We start from the raw sequence: 15,630 nt of genomic DNA on the forward strand, positions 1-15,630 counted from the left end.
CTATTAATGACAATTAAATCTCACAAAAATAAAATAAAACGATACATCGCCCTACCCCTCATTACCCGTTTCTTTTGTTTTGGCTTGAAAATCACAAACACGGGCATTATTTTCTTTTCAATTTATTGCAGGGAAGAAGATATGGAGATCAATGGTGCTAGAAGATATATAAGAAATATTCTCCCACTAATTTCAATGATGCGTACGTCTTCTTTCACACCGATTCAATCGATTCTCCTTTCTACGACCTCGAATCCAGATACAATTTCTCTTCCCATGTCTCTATGCGCAAACAATCCATAATCTTATCTCTTTGATTCCTCCTTGTGTAACCTCGAATCCCTTTCATCTTATGATCACAACCGCAAGCACTCATCTATTTCGTCTCCTTCTCTTTCTTTATATTTCTTATGTTTCACCTTAGGGCTCTCCTTCTTCCAGTCAATTATTTGTTTCTCTGCACAATGACTTAGAACTGATTTGTTATGTTTCGATATCTAGTGTTTATTTCTCAATTTTGATGAAAAAACCTAATTTCTACACTTGCTTTCAGGAGTTAAGGGAATCGCCGCTCCTTCTCCGCCTCCCTCTTTCTATCTGTTGCAGAAAGTACACAGTGAATGCGTTCGTCTTTTTGATTTGCTCAGAGGTTTGTTTTCTACACCACTCCAACCTCTTGCTTTCCATTTTATATGATTTTTGTTACTATTTTCTTCCTTTCCCTCAATTTTTTTTTACCATTTTCTGTTTTTTATATAGCTTTTGTGTGTTTACTTTTTTCTTCAGGGCTATCTTGATGTTGATTTTGGGTTTTTGGTTGAACACAATTATGATATGCGTTCTTGATGTCAACTGGCATTCACCCAGTATCGCAAGAACATCTAACTCCATCTTGCGAACACCCTTTTTTGATGGTATCATCAGATGAAGATAAACAAAAAAGGGAATAAAAAAAGGGAGTCAATTTGCATCAGGTAGCAATTCAATCTTCAAATATGTTTCTTGCTAGATTTTTTTTGTTGTTAGTGATGGAACAAGTAATATGATAGTTAAATATAACTCTTTTTTGTATTTGCTTTTAGTTGTAGAAAACGATAGAATAGACAGAGATGTTGTCGTCAAAAGATATTAGGTGAGTTATTAGTTCCAGAGTTCAGATTGATTGAGTAGTTGGTAAAATAATATAAAAAAGTGGTCAACATTGATTTGTATGATCATAAAAAATAGAAGTGGTCAAATAATTTTATAATTTTGCCTCTAAAATAAAATGAAACTTTTCTTTTGGACTAAAAAAGAGTATCTTGGGGCACAAAACTTAGAAAAACTCCCAAAATAAGATTCCAACACTCAGATGAACACGCCCATTAAAAAAATAAAAAATTCTTTTATTTTTTGTTGAATTTTTAATATATTTTTCCTATTTTATGTAGATACCAACCGGTTTCTTTCATGTTGATCCTCATCCTAGAAACCTTGCAATTGGCTCGGATGAATCATGAATCATGAATCATTAATATACTATGATTTTGGTATGATGAGGGAGATTAAATCCTTGACCAGAAAAAGATTGATAGATCTTTTAATGCAATTTATGAAAAAGTTGCAAAACAGGTATGAACTTTTTTATTTAATTTTCTAATACTGTAAATCAGGGACACCATAATATAGTTTTTTAGGTACTCGAATAGAATTTATATTTGGATTAAGATTAAAAAGTATTCTGTTATCATTGTAAATTATGAACAATTTCATAACTCTTGAAGCGCTTCAACCCATTGGAGACATGCCGTCAATATGTAAAAGTTGAGAGAAGAAGTGTGAGAAGAATATTTGAAGCTCTGGAGCATATGAGGTTATTAGGTGTCACAACTAGCATTTTAGCTAGGAAATTCTATTCTTGTGTAATCATTCAATCATTGTAAAACATATACTCTAAGTAAATATCACCCAGTGCTCATTTAAATTCACCTCTCACGTTCAACAAAGAGTCTGAAAACCCTAAGAATCCCGGTTTAAGTCCATATTGGATTAGGATTTCCTTATTGGGCCTAATGGGCCAATAAGCATTCAATTCAACTATTTTGGGCTTGGAAACCCTATTTGGATTCTAAATGGACCCAATTCACAAATCTATAACATTTTGGACCATTTGGGCCAAGAATGATTCATTCTAACCCTAATGGGCCTTATTGGGTCATAACTAATCCAGTTAACCCTAATAAGCCATAAATCCATTCTTTTATGCCATTTTGGGCCGTGAACTACCCTAAAGGCCCAATGGGCCGAAAACTTCTCTATGGGTCTCATGATTTCGAGTAAGGATCAAGATTGGGCCAAAAATAATTCATCTTCTCCTTCTTAATTTAATTCTCGGCCCATGAGTAAAAAAAAGAGATGACTAATTAATCCAAACCATGACACATCACTTTTGTTTAAAGGATAACCAAGCTTAATGCATCACATACATCTAGACAAGTTCCATAAAAAAAATGAGGATGCACTCTTCTCTTTCCTCTCTTCTTCTACTCACCGCCGAGAGGCAAAACACACACACACACTCTCTCTCTTTCAAGTCCTCTCCAAACACTCTTCAAGATCATCCTCATTCCTCCAAGATCTCAAAATTTTGCTTGAGTTCTAAGGATCTTCATCAAGTATTTCCAATCTTTGGTAAGTTATTATCAAACACAAACATCTCCTTTCATTTTAACATGAAAAACTCCTTCTTACATAGCTTTATTCCATGATCACACTCTTGGAAACTTCTTAAGCTCGAAATCTACTCAAGGAGCTTGCTAGAGCCAAAAATATCATCAACTTCTTCCGCTTCTTCTTCAAAACCGAAACATCAAAGCAAAGGTGAGTTCATACCCCCTTGTTTTCGGTTTTTACATGATTTTTGGGGGAGAATACAAGTAAAATATGTAGATCTATGTGTTATATGCATGTCTTGTGTGATTTCTTAGTTTATTTTGTAAAAATGTGTTAGATCTTAACATATCTCGACCCCTTAAGCAACATTAAGTAAAACGTTTATGAACTAAGACATCTTATACATCATATTATCAAGCTAAAAGTGTTCATATGTTTAAGACATAAAAACTTAAGGCAAAAACCTTGTTAAGGGTCAAAATTGTCAAGAAAACTAAAGATAAGGACAAAAAGTGACATTTATGTTTTTATAAGGATCAAACAGGTCCTACTTGTATAAAAATGGATTTTTATGATAAACATGTTTTCCAAAGGGGCAAAAATGTAAATTTTAGCTTTATGGGCCAAACATTTGGGCCTCACGGTTTTAGGCCCAAATTTGCGAAAAAATGAAAGTTTTGGGATAAAAAAATGTTATTTGACCAAAGTTTGAGTCATAAATGTAAATAAACCAAATTTAAGGGTGAAAATAACATTTATTTCTAAATTGGACCAAAAATGTAACTTTTATCAAAATTGGGCCGAAAGTGTCAAATTTTATAAAACTGTGAATTTCTAAACATTTGGGACGGAATTACAAATTTTTATAAGTTATGGACTAAAGTGTTATTTTTACAAAACTTTGGGCTTTAATTGAAAATTTGAAGCTTATTGGCCAAGAACGTCGTTTTTCAAAAAGAGGACTTTCTATAATCAATTTGGCAAACTTTGAGCTAAAACAAACAACGAAACAATAATGAATGGACGAAATACATCGATAACAATTTTATTGCGCCTAATATTCACATTACATGGCCAATGGACCTTAAGGGCCCATTCAAATGTATATTGAGCCCAATATCTTCCATGACATGTTGATTGGGTCTTGCGACCCATGTACATGTTAATTTGGGCCTGAGCTATGGGTCACATGTTTGTTGGGCCTTGGTGGTCCATTTACATGCGTATTAGGCCCAAATTACCCTCTTACATGTTATTGGGCCTTTGTGGTCCATTTACATGCTAATTGGGCTTGGATTGAAATTCACATGCTTAGTAGATCGTAACAATACCTTTGCATAATTATTGAACTTCGTATACTTATATATGTACCTTTTGAATATGAAAACATACAACATACACGTGAACATTAAACATAGTACAAAAGCTTGAGAACCTAGTGAGATGTGTCGGTTGGCACCTTTGAGTGTACAATCGTAGCCTGTAGTTATAACCAGAGTTTCCTGGAGGGAGAGTGGGAGTTTGTGTATAGATCTATACGGGGTGACCCCCTACGCCTTAGCTGTTCGCTACAGCTAGACTAGGCCAGTCTAGGGCGAAAAAACCTTGAGCAAATACCAACATTTGGAAAAATGTCAAGACAGGCAACCTAGTCATTATCATGTATGGTTATAACGGCTCATATAGAGATCCAATACCAAGTTAACATTTCAGAGATTAACCCTTCGAGTGTGTCAATACAAAACAACTTATTTAACGATACAAGAACCTCGACATTATTATAAATCAGAAAATATCGGATTTTCTGGGGAAATATTAATATTCAATTATCACTTACTTACAATACAAAGAAATCTAAACTACTTTCATATAGGTTACTACTACGAAATTCACACATGCATCTATACTTGATTATCACATCATTTTGAGACATTTTACAGAAAATATCGGATTTTTTCTGGGTTTTTACAAAAGATACAAAGACATTTATTCAAACATACTTATGAACTCATCAACATTATATATGTTGACCGTTTTCAAAATAACTTGTATTCTCATGTAATCGTTAAACGGGAAGATTTTCAAGTATGTATGGTTTTATTTTATGTAACATCGCTCATCGTACTATTAATACTTTGAACTTATGTAATTTATAACAATGTACTTGATGTGAACAATGTTGGTTGTTATATGTAATGTTGGTGATGAATGTGTTATGTTTCATGTATATTTATTGTGATGATAATTCAATTGTTAGTCACACGAGCCCCCAGACGTTTCCGCCGTCTGGTTCGGGGGTGTGACATTAGGTATGTATTATATGTAGTTCTTTAGTTTATATTCATATCCTTAAGCCGTTATTAGATGCTTAAGCTATTGAGACAAAAAAATATTGTAATGACCGTGTACTATAAAAGTTTATCATCGGGAAGATTTAGGATTTTTATGTATAGAAGGTTGATTATTAAAACAAAATATATCCACTTCCTAGAATTTATAAAATTTATATATTCTTTAGTATAACCAACAAAAGAATGGCGTTTTGCCGCCATCAAGTTCCATTTAACCTTATTTCTTACTTTCTTAGATAATTTACCATCGAGGTAATGGGATACAATCCCCTTCACTGAAATAAAAAACCATCCGTGGGACACTATACCTGGGAATCTTTGTAGTTAGGTCATTCTTAAGATTCTTACATTTGAAGACCAAACATGTTCTAATCTTATTCCATAATGTGCATGCTTTCTAAAAGTGCAATTCTTATCAAGTTTATATGGTTGTATAACTTTGTATTTTTTAATAGAAACAAGAATCACACATGATGAGAACAAAAGTATGTGTAAAAGGGATATGAAAGTGGATGTTACCAAAAAATGGATGTTGGAAAATCCATTCCATATCCTTCACTTGCATTAACCAATACATTTGTTTTTCAAGATCCAATATAGTTGAGTCGGATGCATATGTTGTCAAATAGGATCTCAGGTTTGTCTTATTTATTTATTTTCTTATTTATTTTTAATTTCTTTATAGGTAAATTGACATTTGTATTATAAAAATGATGTATGTGTGAAGTAAGTATGAACAAAGAGCGTTTCTTTTTTGCAGCCATCTAAAGTTTGGTAAATGACCCTTTTACACTTCTTTTTTTAGGGCGTTTTATTTTCATTTTTTGTAAAAATCTTTTAACTTTTGCAATATATTGATTACGGGCTGCACATCTATAGAATTATCCTAACTTCTACACAACTTAATCTGAAGTCATCTGATGTGTGTGAAACGAACTACTTTTAATCCTACTTTTCTAATGTAAGTTTGACACACAATAGGCAGTGTACCTGTCAATTGGTGGTATAGTTTTTAGTAAGCAGGGTATCGAACTCAGGGAACGGTAATTAAACTAATTACTAATATTATCTAAAACAAATAATAAAATAGGAGGGGTTTCTCTAGTTTTACAAGACTAGAAACTTAACTAAAACTTACCTAGCACTTAATTAAGCAGCTAAACAATTAAATTGCAACTAAACTCAATGATAAAAAGGACTTCTGTCTAGGTTTGATTCATTTGATCCTATGGTTGATTTTATGGTAAATATATCGGATTAACTTTTCATTGGCTACCGATTGAGATGATTAGGTTCACGTTCGTTATTGCTAATCCTTAGAAAACAGATTAATTCAAGCAGTGGCCAGTTGTCTAAATTAATAAGTTCCCTAGTTAATTAATTCGGGTTTAGTAAGACTTGTAATGGTTAATTGAATTGGTGATTCAATTAACCTCTTGTTGATGGTGTATCACACAAGCTCACGTATTAATTTACCTATCTTCTAGTTAATTCTAGTTTCACATTCGTTATTCCTAGACATATAACTACGTGATCACATAAATCATATGAAATTAATAATTAAGAGATGTTCATACAACTTAATTACTGATTTATTTACAGAAAATAGTTGTTATTAATATATGAGGTTCTTTAACAAGCTTAACAAAACAATATCTCCAATTAAAATTAATTCTAACCATAAAATCAATCCATATTCACAAAATCATCTACCCTAAACAGAAGACAAAGGTTTTAGTTCATAATTGCAGTAAAAACAAACTCAAAAACGAATTCAATTCGTGCAAACATGATTCAATTAAAAGCTTTAACTAAGAATAAACGAGAATTTGCCTTAATCCTCTTCAAAGTCGAACTTAGGGTTGATTCCTCAGCTTCTCTCGGTCTAGCAGTACTTTCAATCGCAATCTGAGCCTCCTAGGGTTCCAGAGTAGTCCCCCTCTCGATCTCAAAGTCCCTATTTATATTTTTCTGGAAACAGAGGTAACTCGCCGAGTCAAGGTCCCAACTCGTCGAGTCCCTTATTAAAAATCCGTGTATGGCAAGGACTTCTAGAGCTTCGCGAATCTTCAATCCAACTCATCGAGTCAGGTTTTGACTCGAAGAGTCCTTCTTGTTTTTGGCATTTTTCTTCTTTGTTTCAACTCCCGAACTTCCAACTGCTTCTCCTGCTTCCTTTTGCTTCCGAGCATATCTTTTGGACTGAAAATACAATTTGAACATTATTAAGTACCTTTTGTCCATAATATGTAAATAATTAGCTAATAAATAATGAAAATCTATACTAAATATATAGCTAAATATGCACACATCATCACCTCATAGGAATTCGACATTCAAAAAGCTTTTTAACTTGCCACCAAAGGAATTTCTCATCGATGATTTTGTCATGCTCTCTCATAAGAAAATTAGCCCTTCAGGTATACTCGAACGGTTGAATTTGATTACGGACTGCACATCTACACAAACTGGTCATTTATTATAGTTTCCAATTTCATTTTTGAAGAGTAGACTCTTCCTATATTCAAGAACTGTTGAGTTTTATGCCAACTTATTGCGACACAAAACAAGGTTTTATTGTAGCTGCTTTTTTATTCTTTTATTTGTTCTTTTAGTGTATGATACAAAATTAGATGAACTAGGCCAATGTTATGAACTATCATTGTTGGGTTTTATACTAATTGTAGCCTTATACTCTGAATTTATTTTTCATATAACGAAATTATATTGTTTTTCCTTTTGTTTAATCCCAAAAAGAACTTAAATGAAAATGAAAAATGAAAGATAATTCAACTAAAAATACAACTTATGACATTTCAGATTCTAGAGGACATTTGACAGTTTTCTTATAGGTCGCACTTGTGTTCTACATGTTAAAGTTTTTTGCCAACTCAAGAAAAAGGAGCATGCCCCTTGATTAAAATTGACTTATATTTGGAGATATGTATAAATTGATACTAATATCCTTAATAAATGTTATGATAAACACACGACAGACAAACACAAGGGTATTGTCGTAACTTAAGTTAGAAACATATTTACTTACAGGATTCTTATAAAAGCATTTATGTTATTTGCTAATGTCCAATGATCGTCAATACCAGTCTTTGGTAACTTCATTACCTTAGAAAGTTGAGCAATAACATCAGAGGGGAGAGGAGTGTAAACATCATATATGTCTGAAACTAAGAAAATCAATGGCTGCAATAAAAAATACAAAAGAGCTTGAAGGAATAATTCTTTTTGAAATGTTATTTTTTATAAAAAAAAATATCATGTTGCAATGAGTCAAATGTAATTCCCATAAGTGTTTGAGGACCCTCCTACACAATCATATTGTTGTTGTTGTTGTTGTTATTATTATTATTATTATTATTATTATTATTATTATTATTACAAATCTATAGTAAAACATTAACTCGAAGAAAATATAAAAAGTTGTAATTTTTTAGAAAAAAAAATGCATGAACTTACTGGAAGATCATTAACAAATCGACTGATAGCACTACAAGCTCCAACTATAGCACCAATTTACATTCATTGATACATCAACAAGAAATAAAAAAAGACAACTGACATTGGTTCCTGAACCTAAGAAGAGTATAAATTAAAAAGAAATAGTCTTGAAGGTACTCATATATGACAAGGAAGGTTGTCCAACTAATAAAACAAAAAACGTTGTTTACAAAGAGGTCCTTCATCAATTATAGATATTCAAACATTTCATTGTTTTTTCAATGTTATCAATAATGTTAATTCCATTTCTATTAGTTTCTTTTTAATTATTGTGCCAACTTTTTATACTTTTATATGTATTTTTTTATATGTTCACTGCGTTTTACGCGGGTCATAATCTAGTTTTGATAATATATGCTTATCAGATTCATAGACTTGTTTATAACCACACTTATTAATTACACCACTAAAAACCAAGTTCTTCCTAATCTTAGGAACATGTATAACATTCTTAAGAAGACTTTTTCCACAACTAAAACATAAATACACATAACCACGACCAACGATAGATGCTTTATTATGGTCCCTTATGATGAATAAATTGGTCGGATTATGGTCAATCATTCTCACCATGTTTAATGTTTTGACATGACATGATACGACACGTTTGTCAGGTCTACGTACAAACAAGACATTGCGAGTAAATTTGAAAACTAGTTAATTTTAATAATCGATTCCGAATCTAATTTTACAATCATAATTTTATAAAATATAAAATAATGTTAAAAGAAATCATGATCTTAATAAACCTCACAAACATTGTTAGGAAAATAAAATAGGAGAGATACTTGTTTGGTTTTGTTTTCGTTGTGGGCCGAACCGAATTACATCTTAAAATATTAAATCAAACCAACATGAACATGTGTCTATTTTTAAACTTTATTTGATCATCGGACCTACGTATGAACACACGGTAAGCTGTTTGAATTTGGGCTTCGAGAAACCCGGGCCAGCCTCCATTGAAGACTTCAAACCGAAGAAGGAAAGCTACGAAGGTAGTGGATGCTTCTCGATCCATTACAATTATCTTGTCATATTATTATTTGGGATCGCATGTAAAACTACAAATATCAAGTGGAAACTGGAAAGAGGAAGGAAAAAACCTAACCAAGTTTCTTGAGGAACAGGGCAAAGCTTAATTTGCAGATTGTCTAAAGTATATTAAATCGGATCGATAATCAAAAGTATCGAAGATTCAAATTGACATTGAAGTTGTTGGAGATCTGTGAAAGTTTAGAGAAGATGGATTTTGAGTTGAGAAGAGCGAGAGAGAAATTGGAGAAAGAGCAAAAGGATAGGAAAGAGAAGGCGAGGGCAAGATTAGATAGAGAGAGAAAGGCCAAACAAGAAGCTAATCGTCAGCGTGAGGCGATCGAGGCTTCTCAGAGAGCTCGTAGAATCGATGCCATGGAAGCCCAACTTAAGGTACATCATTTCCCCCCTTTTGTTCTTCTCGATTGATTGTCAAGTGATTGAAATCAATGCCATTTTGTTCATTCATCTTAACGATTGTTATCCAATTCTATTGAATAAATACATTCATGATTGAAATCACGATGAGTTTACTCCTTCATCCTGACGATTTTCATCAGATTCTATGTATTGATTACTTGATGCGACTCATGTAATCCAATTTCATGATGATTTAGGGCACAGAAACACAATAACAACTAAATTGCAACATTTTAATCTTCGATCATTTTGCTATTGTTCAGGCAGATCAACAGATGGAAGAAAACATACTTGTCGGAAGAGGAATCTCTTTCAATCGTGTTCTTGAAGCTGTACCATTCGAAGGCTCCGGTGATAAAATCAAACTCCCACCTTCCTGTTTCAACGATTTATCCAGTGAAGGTGCTTTCGACAAAGGCCCCCTCCATTTCCAACTTTCAGTACATCACCAAAACAACTCTTCACCATCAGAAACCATAACAACCCATGCTGGTGTCCTAGAATTCACTGCAGATGAAGGTACTGTTATCATCCCTCCTCACATCTGGAACAACCTATACTCCAAAAAAGACCCAATTACCCCTCTAATCGAAGTCAAATACGTATGGCTTCCAAAAGGAACATACGCAAAGCTTCAATCACAAGAACTCGGATTCTCAGACATACCCAATCACAAAGCAGTCCTTGAAACAACCCTTCGCCAACACGCAACCCTTTCTCAAAACGACATTTTAACAGTCAAACATGGTGTGTTGACTTATCATCTCCATGTCCTCGAGCTCAAACCTTCACCAAGTGTATCCGTTCTTGAAACAGATATAGAAGTCGACATCGTGGGTCCCGATTCACTTCCCGAAAACAACACCCAACATGTTTTAAAACAACTAACATTTGGAAAACCCGAATCAGGAATCATAAACGAAGGTGATTACATATATTACAAATTCACAATAAACGATGAAACATGGGGGAAAATTTCATCTGGGTATGCTGAAATTGAAGTGAAATTAGATTCAGAAGCGAAAGATTGCGACACCGATCTTTATCTTTCGCGACACCCGCTTTTGTTCCCGAGTACACATCAGCACGGTTGGTCTTCACATGACATGGGTTCAAAAAGTTTGGTTCTCGGGTCAAAAGATCACAATCTGGGTATTGGTGGATATAGTGTAGGTGTATATGGGTTCAAGGGTACTACAAAATACAATGTTATAGTAAGCATTCAAGATACTCCCACCACAAATGTAAGTCAACAAGGTCAACAAAGTGTGTCTTCTTCTTCATCATTGGTGGATACTGTGGAGTGTGGAAATTGTAAGCATTATATACCGTTGAGGACTATAGGGCTTCATGAGGCGTATTGTAGAAGACATAATGTTGTTTGTAAGCATGATGGTTGTGGGGTTGTTCTTAGGGTTGAAGAGGTTAAGAATCATGTGCATTGTGTGAAATGTGGGTTGGCTTTTCATTGTAGAGAGATTGAAAAACATATGAAAGTGTTCCATGAGCCTTTACTTTGTCCTTGTGGTATCACCCTTGAAAAGACGCAAATGGTAAGCAAATATTTCATACAATAAAATAGTCTTGTTGAGTACAAATTTTGTCCCGTTGACATTAGTCCTGGTCCAATACATGTCAAACGCAGTACAACCTGATATGTTAAACGCAGTACAGTCTGTTATGTGAAATTATTTTTATATAATGATGAGGGTTTTTGTTTATTATAGGTGGAACATCAGGCGTCGGAGTGCGCGCTACGTTTGGTGATATGTAGATTTTGTGGGGATATGGTGGAAGCAGGGAAACTGGCGGTTGATGCGCGGGACCGGTTAAAAGGACTTTCAGAGCACGAGAGTCAATGTGGGTCCCGGACTGCCCCGTGTGATTCTTGTGGTCGGGCGGTTATGTTGAAAGAAATGGATATTCATCAAATAGCGGTTCATCAGAAGAATTGATCTTGGTTTATGTGGTGTTTGTTATTGAAAGTATGATTGTTTATGATATCGGTTGATTAAAGGGCCTGTTGGTTGTGTAAATTGATGGTATTGTTTGTGGTATTGGTGTAAATTTATGATTTATATGCAAGACCACTTGAATCATCTTTTTTTCTTGATTTAAGCCAATAGGAGGTTTTGTATGAAATTTGGTTGTGTTTATGTTGTGGAACATCTTATAGAAGGAAAAAGGAAAATGACGCAACGACCCTATTATGTATTTTGACTTTATCCTTTCGGTCCTTAAAGTTTTTTTGTGCCCTTTAAGGGAATAAATTGTTTTATTTCGGGTGGATTTTGTCACTTTTGACAAAATGAAGGGTAACACGGTTATCTTTTTGCCATATACACATTGACTTTTTACTATTGGTTCATAGACATTGACTTTTTATATTTATATTAATTTCTTTTCACTTTACAAATAAAAAAATAAATCTCTCTCTCTCAACAATATCCTCCTGCTACTCCACTCTAAAACTCCCACACCAATCATCCAAGGCACCACACAAGTTATTCATTAAAAAGACGTCGGTAAGAAATAAATCCAAGAAATTGTTACTGAGACGTCGGAGATGTATAGTTACAATAAAAGCTTATCTTCTACCACCATGTCTACGTCGACCTTCACAGATACCGAAGGAGGTAGTTGAAATCGAAGATGATGGCGTCGTTACACAGAAAAAAAAAAAAAAAAAAAAAAAAAAAAAAAAAAAAAAAAAAAAAAAAAAAAGAAAAAAGAAAAAAACGTCCCCACCACCTAAAACGGTTCCCACGAAACGGCCGGAGAAGTGCATCGGCGAGATTTTTAAGGAAAACGACAGAGGCATCAAGCCACCATCTAGAAGGTTAGTAGCTCATTCGCCAAATAAAAGTAGGTTTCCATCCAAGACAACGCCAACAACACCAATGCCATGGGAATGTTTGACCATCGGATGTTTTCTGACTAGGCCTCCACTTTCTGACATAGATTAGGAGACAACTCTGGTGAGCAGATACGAGTGAAATATGATGATATTGAAAGAAATATGAAGGTGGTGAAGGTCGGTATTCCATCGGAGCTGGAGACAAGTAAGTTACGGATAATCCGGTTGTTTCGTGGGTTAAGGACCAAATGTAAAACTCCAGAACCATATGCCTTATGTAGGCATGTGTGTGTTTATATGTGAAGTTTGATGTGTGCGTTTATATTTTTTTAATTGGAGAGAGAGAGATTATTTTTTAATTAACTAAAAGTCACAGGTTTTATTAACTAGATGAAGAGCTCACTAAACATTTTGTTCCTTTAAAAGGCTCGAAAATAATTTTAGGGAGTGAATAGGCAAAATCGAAATACATAGTAAGGCCGTTGCGTCATTTTCCCTCTTATATAACATGTAAAACTTGTTACACGCCGTTTTATGAAACATCTATACATTCACGAGATTATTATACAAGTCAGTCAGAATTTTGTTTTAGGGTAGGCCAAATAATATACAAAATACAAACCAGTGGCAAAATTCTGCAAACGATAACAAAATGTAACTATATATGCAATCTTAACTAAATTTTTTATTTAAGTTGCATATGATATTGTCTTACATCATTAAAATAATCTAAAATATGGTCTAATCGACATAAACAATAATGTATTCTTTTTTACTAATTTCAAGTTTTGAATGGAATAAGTCATATCACAACCCTAATTCTTTTTAGTTAACAAAAATATATATTGTACATACCATATACCATATGTGTGTGTGTATATATATATATATATATATATATATATATATATATATATATATATATATATATATATATATATATATATATATATATATATAGGCCTACGCTTGTTCTATATTGGCTACGCCCCTGATACAAGTAGAATATCAAGAAGATACCAAGATTAAACTCAAAAGTACACTATTTTTTATGTGTAAATCATCACTATTGACAAGCAACATAACAAAAATACGTAGTTGTTTTATAAAATTTTGCTAGGAAATGACTATTAGTAAAAGATAATCAAGGCGATATGTATGTGTCGCATAAATAGAACCATGACTTACTAAAGAATATTCGAACTAAATGACCATATACTCATATATAACAATTTCACGAAATATGTCTACATTCGAAAAAGGTATATGATCTTATATGCTTATTTTGAACAAAGTAGCATGTCAACAAGGATGAAATAATTTAAGGATTAGGGAGGAGTGTTTGGACCGAAAACTCAAACCAAAATCAAAACTTGAACTGAACCGAACCAAATTATGACTGAATAAGTTATTTGGATCGGTTCTCTGGTATATATTTTAGGCTTATTCGGTTCCCCGGTTATTCAGTTTGGGTTACTCGGACAACGTCTTTATCGGGCCTAAAGGATCGAGCCGGATTATTTTTGTCCGATTTGTCCGATTATTTTTCCAGCTTGCAGTTCACAATTTAAACTATTGTTTACATAATTTATACCCATTTTTGGTTATATATTCAATGAGATACAGACTCCTAAAGATGACGTATTAAAGCTGAGTTTTCTATTTCAGCATATTTGCAGAATTTTATGGCAACTTTAAAGTGTCATAACGTCTTCATTATTTGTCTAATTTGCCCGATTTTTCCAACTTGTAGTTAACAATTTAAACTATCGTTTACATAGTTTACATGCATTTTTTGGTTGTATATTCAACGAGATACAGACTCCTAAAGATGAGGTATTAAAGTTGTTTTTTTAAACTAACAATTTTTTTTTTTGTAATAGATCCTATATATGTTTGAGATGTTTTGTCCCATGTAGAAGAAGATTTCAATATTTTTAGAGCTATGGTTGGATCACTCGATCCACATTTGAATTTAAATAATTTGACTTCCTTTGATTATTGTAAATGTTATTCGATATTATTCGGTCCTTAATTATATTATAAATGTTATTTAGTTCGGGTAATAGTCGAACCAGACCGATTAGTACCTGAACTGAACCGAACCCGTATTGGTTTAAACGGTTCGGTTTTCGGTTCCTCCAAATAGTCTTATTCGGTTTTCGGTTTATTCGGGTTCGGTCATGTGCCGACCCGAATAAAGGCAAATCGGTTAAAATGATCCACAAAGGATGGTATTCTTGTAAAAGTGAAATCCTTCATTTTTAGTATTTTGGAAACCATATCAACATGAAACCAAATCATGAAATTTGAATGGAATTTCAAATTCTTCAAATCAAACGTTCCTTATTAATTTTATTAAGAAACCAATTTTCAATCTTGAATCTCGGGTTTATCCAACAAAATGTTAATCCCTTTAGAAGTTTGATGAGGTTTTTATAAACACTTATTCAAGTTTAATCACATACATGGTACAAAAAAATACATTTAAAAAACAAAATATTTATGAAAAATATGTAGCTATTCTATGATATTAACTTATTTTAAAATAAATTATTGTTTTGCATAATGTTACGAAAATATATTGCTTAAGTGAACATATTAAAATGTATTGACTTTGTACATAAAAATTGTATTGTCTCATATAAAGACCATTTAAATACATTGTTGTTGTGTGTTTGATATTGTTAGTGCATGTGCATTGTAACTTTAAATGGTAGTTGGGTTCATCTGGATCTTTGGAAGGATGTATATTGTATTTATGCGTCCAAAACATCATACGACCATCAAAATATATATATT

General features: G+C 33.1%; 1 protein-coding gene across 1 annotated transcript; it reads left to right on the top strand.

Annotated features, from left to right (window-relative positions):
• The first annotated feature begins 9,516 nt into the window (after positions 1-9,516).
• On the top strand, positions 9,517-12,070 carry LOC145124019 (Ubiquitin fusion degradation UFD1 family protein). Its single transcript, XM_079059228.1, has 3 exons — positions 9,517-9,944; positions 10,235-11,524; positions 11,699-12,070. Exons 1-3 carry the CDS (start codon positions 9,762-9,764, stop codon positions 11,924-11,926), a joined length of 1,701 nt encoding a protein of 566 aa, XP_078915354.1. The 5' UTR covers positions 9,517-9,761; the 3' UTR covers positions 11,927-12,070.
• Positions 12,071-15,630: the final 3,560 nt, after the last annotated feature.

This window comes from Lactuca virosa, chromosome 7 (genome assembly GCF_052849685.1).
Source record: "Lactuca virosa cultivar CGN04683 chromosome 7, Lactuca_virosa_CGN04683_v6, whole genome shotgun sequence".
NCBI classification, from domain to species: domain Eukaryota; kingdom Viridiplantae; phylum Streptophyta; class Magnoliopsida; order Asterales; family Asteraceae; genus Lactuca; species Lactuca virosa.

Excerpts from the sequence above, each read along its gene's own strand:
- LOC145124019 (XM_079059228.1), top strand. The coding sequence starts at position 9,762 with ATGGATTTTGAGTTGAGAAGAGCGAGAGAGAAATTGGAGAAAGAGCAA. Across the intron at positions 9,945-10,234 it reads CCATGGAAGCCCAACTTAAG|GCAGATCAACAGATGGAAGA; the intron begins GTACATCATTTC and ends GCTATTGTTCAG. Across the intron at positions 11,525-11,698 it reads CCCTTGAAAAGACGCAAATG|GTGGAACATCAGGCGTCGGA; the intron begins GTAAGCAAATAT and ends TGTTTATTATAG.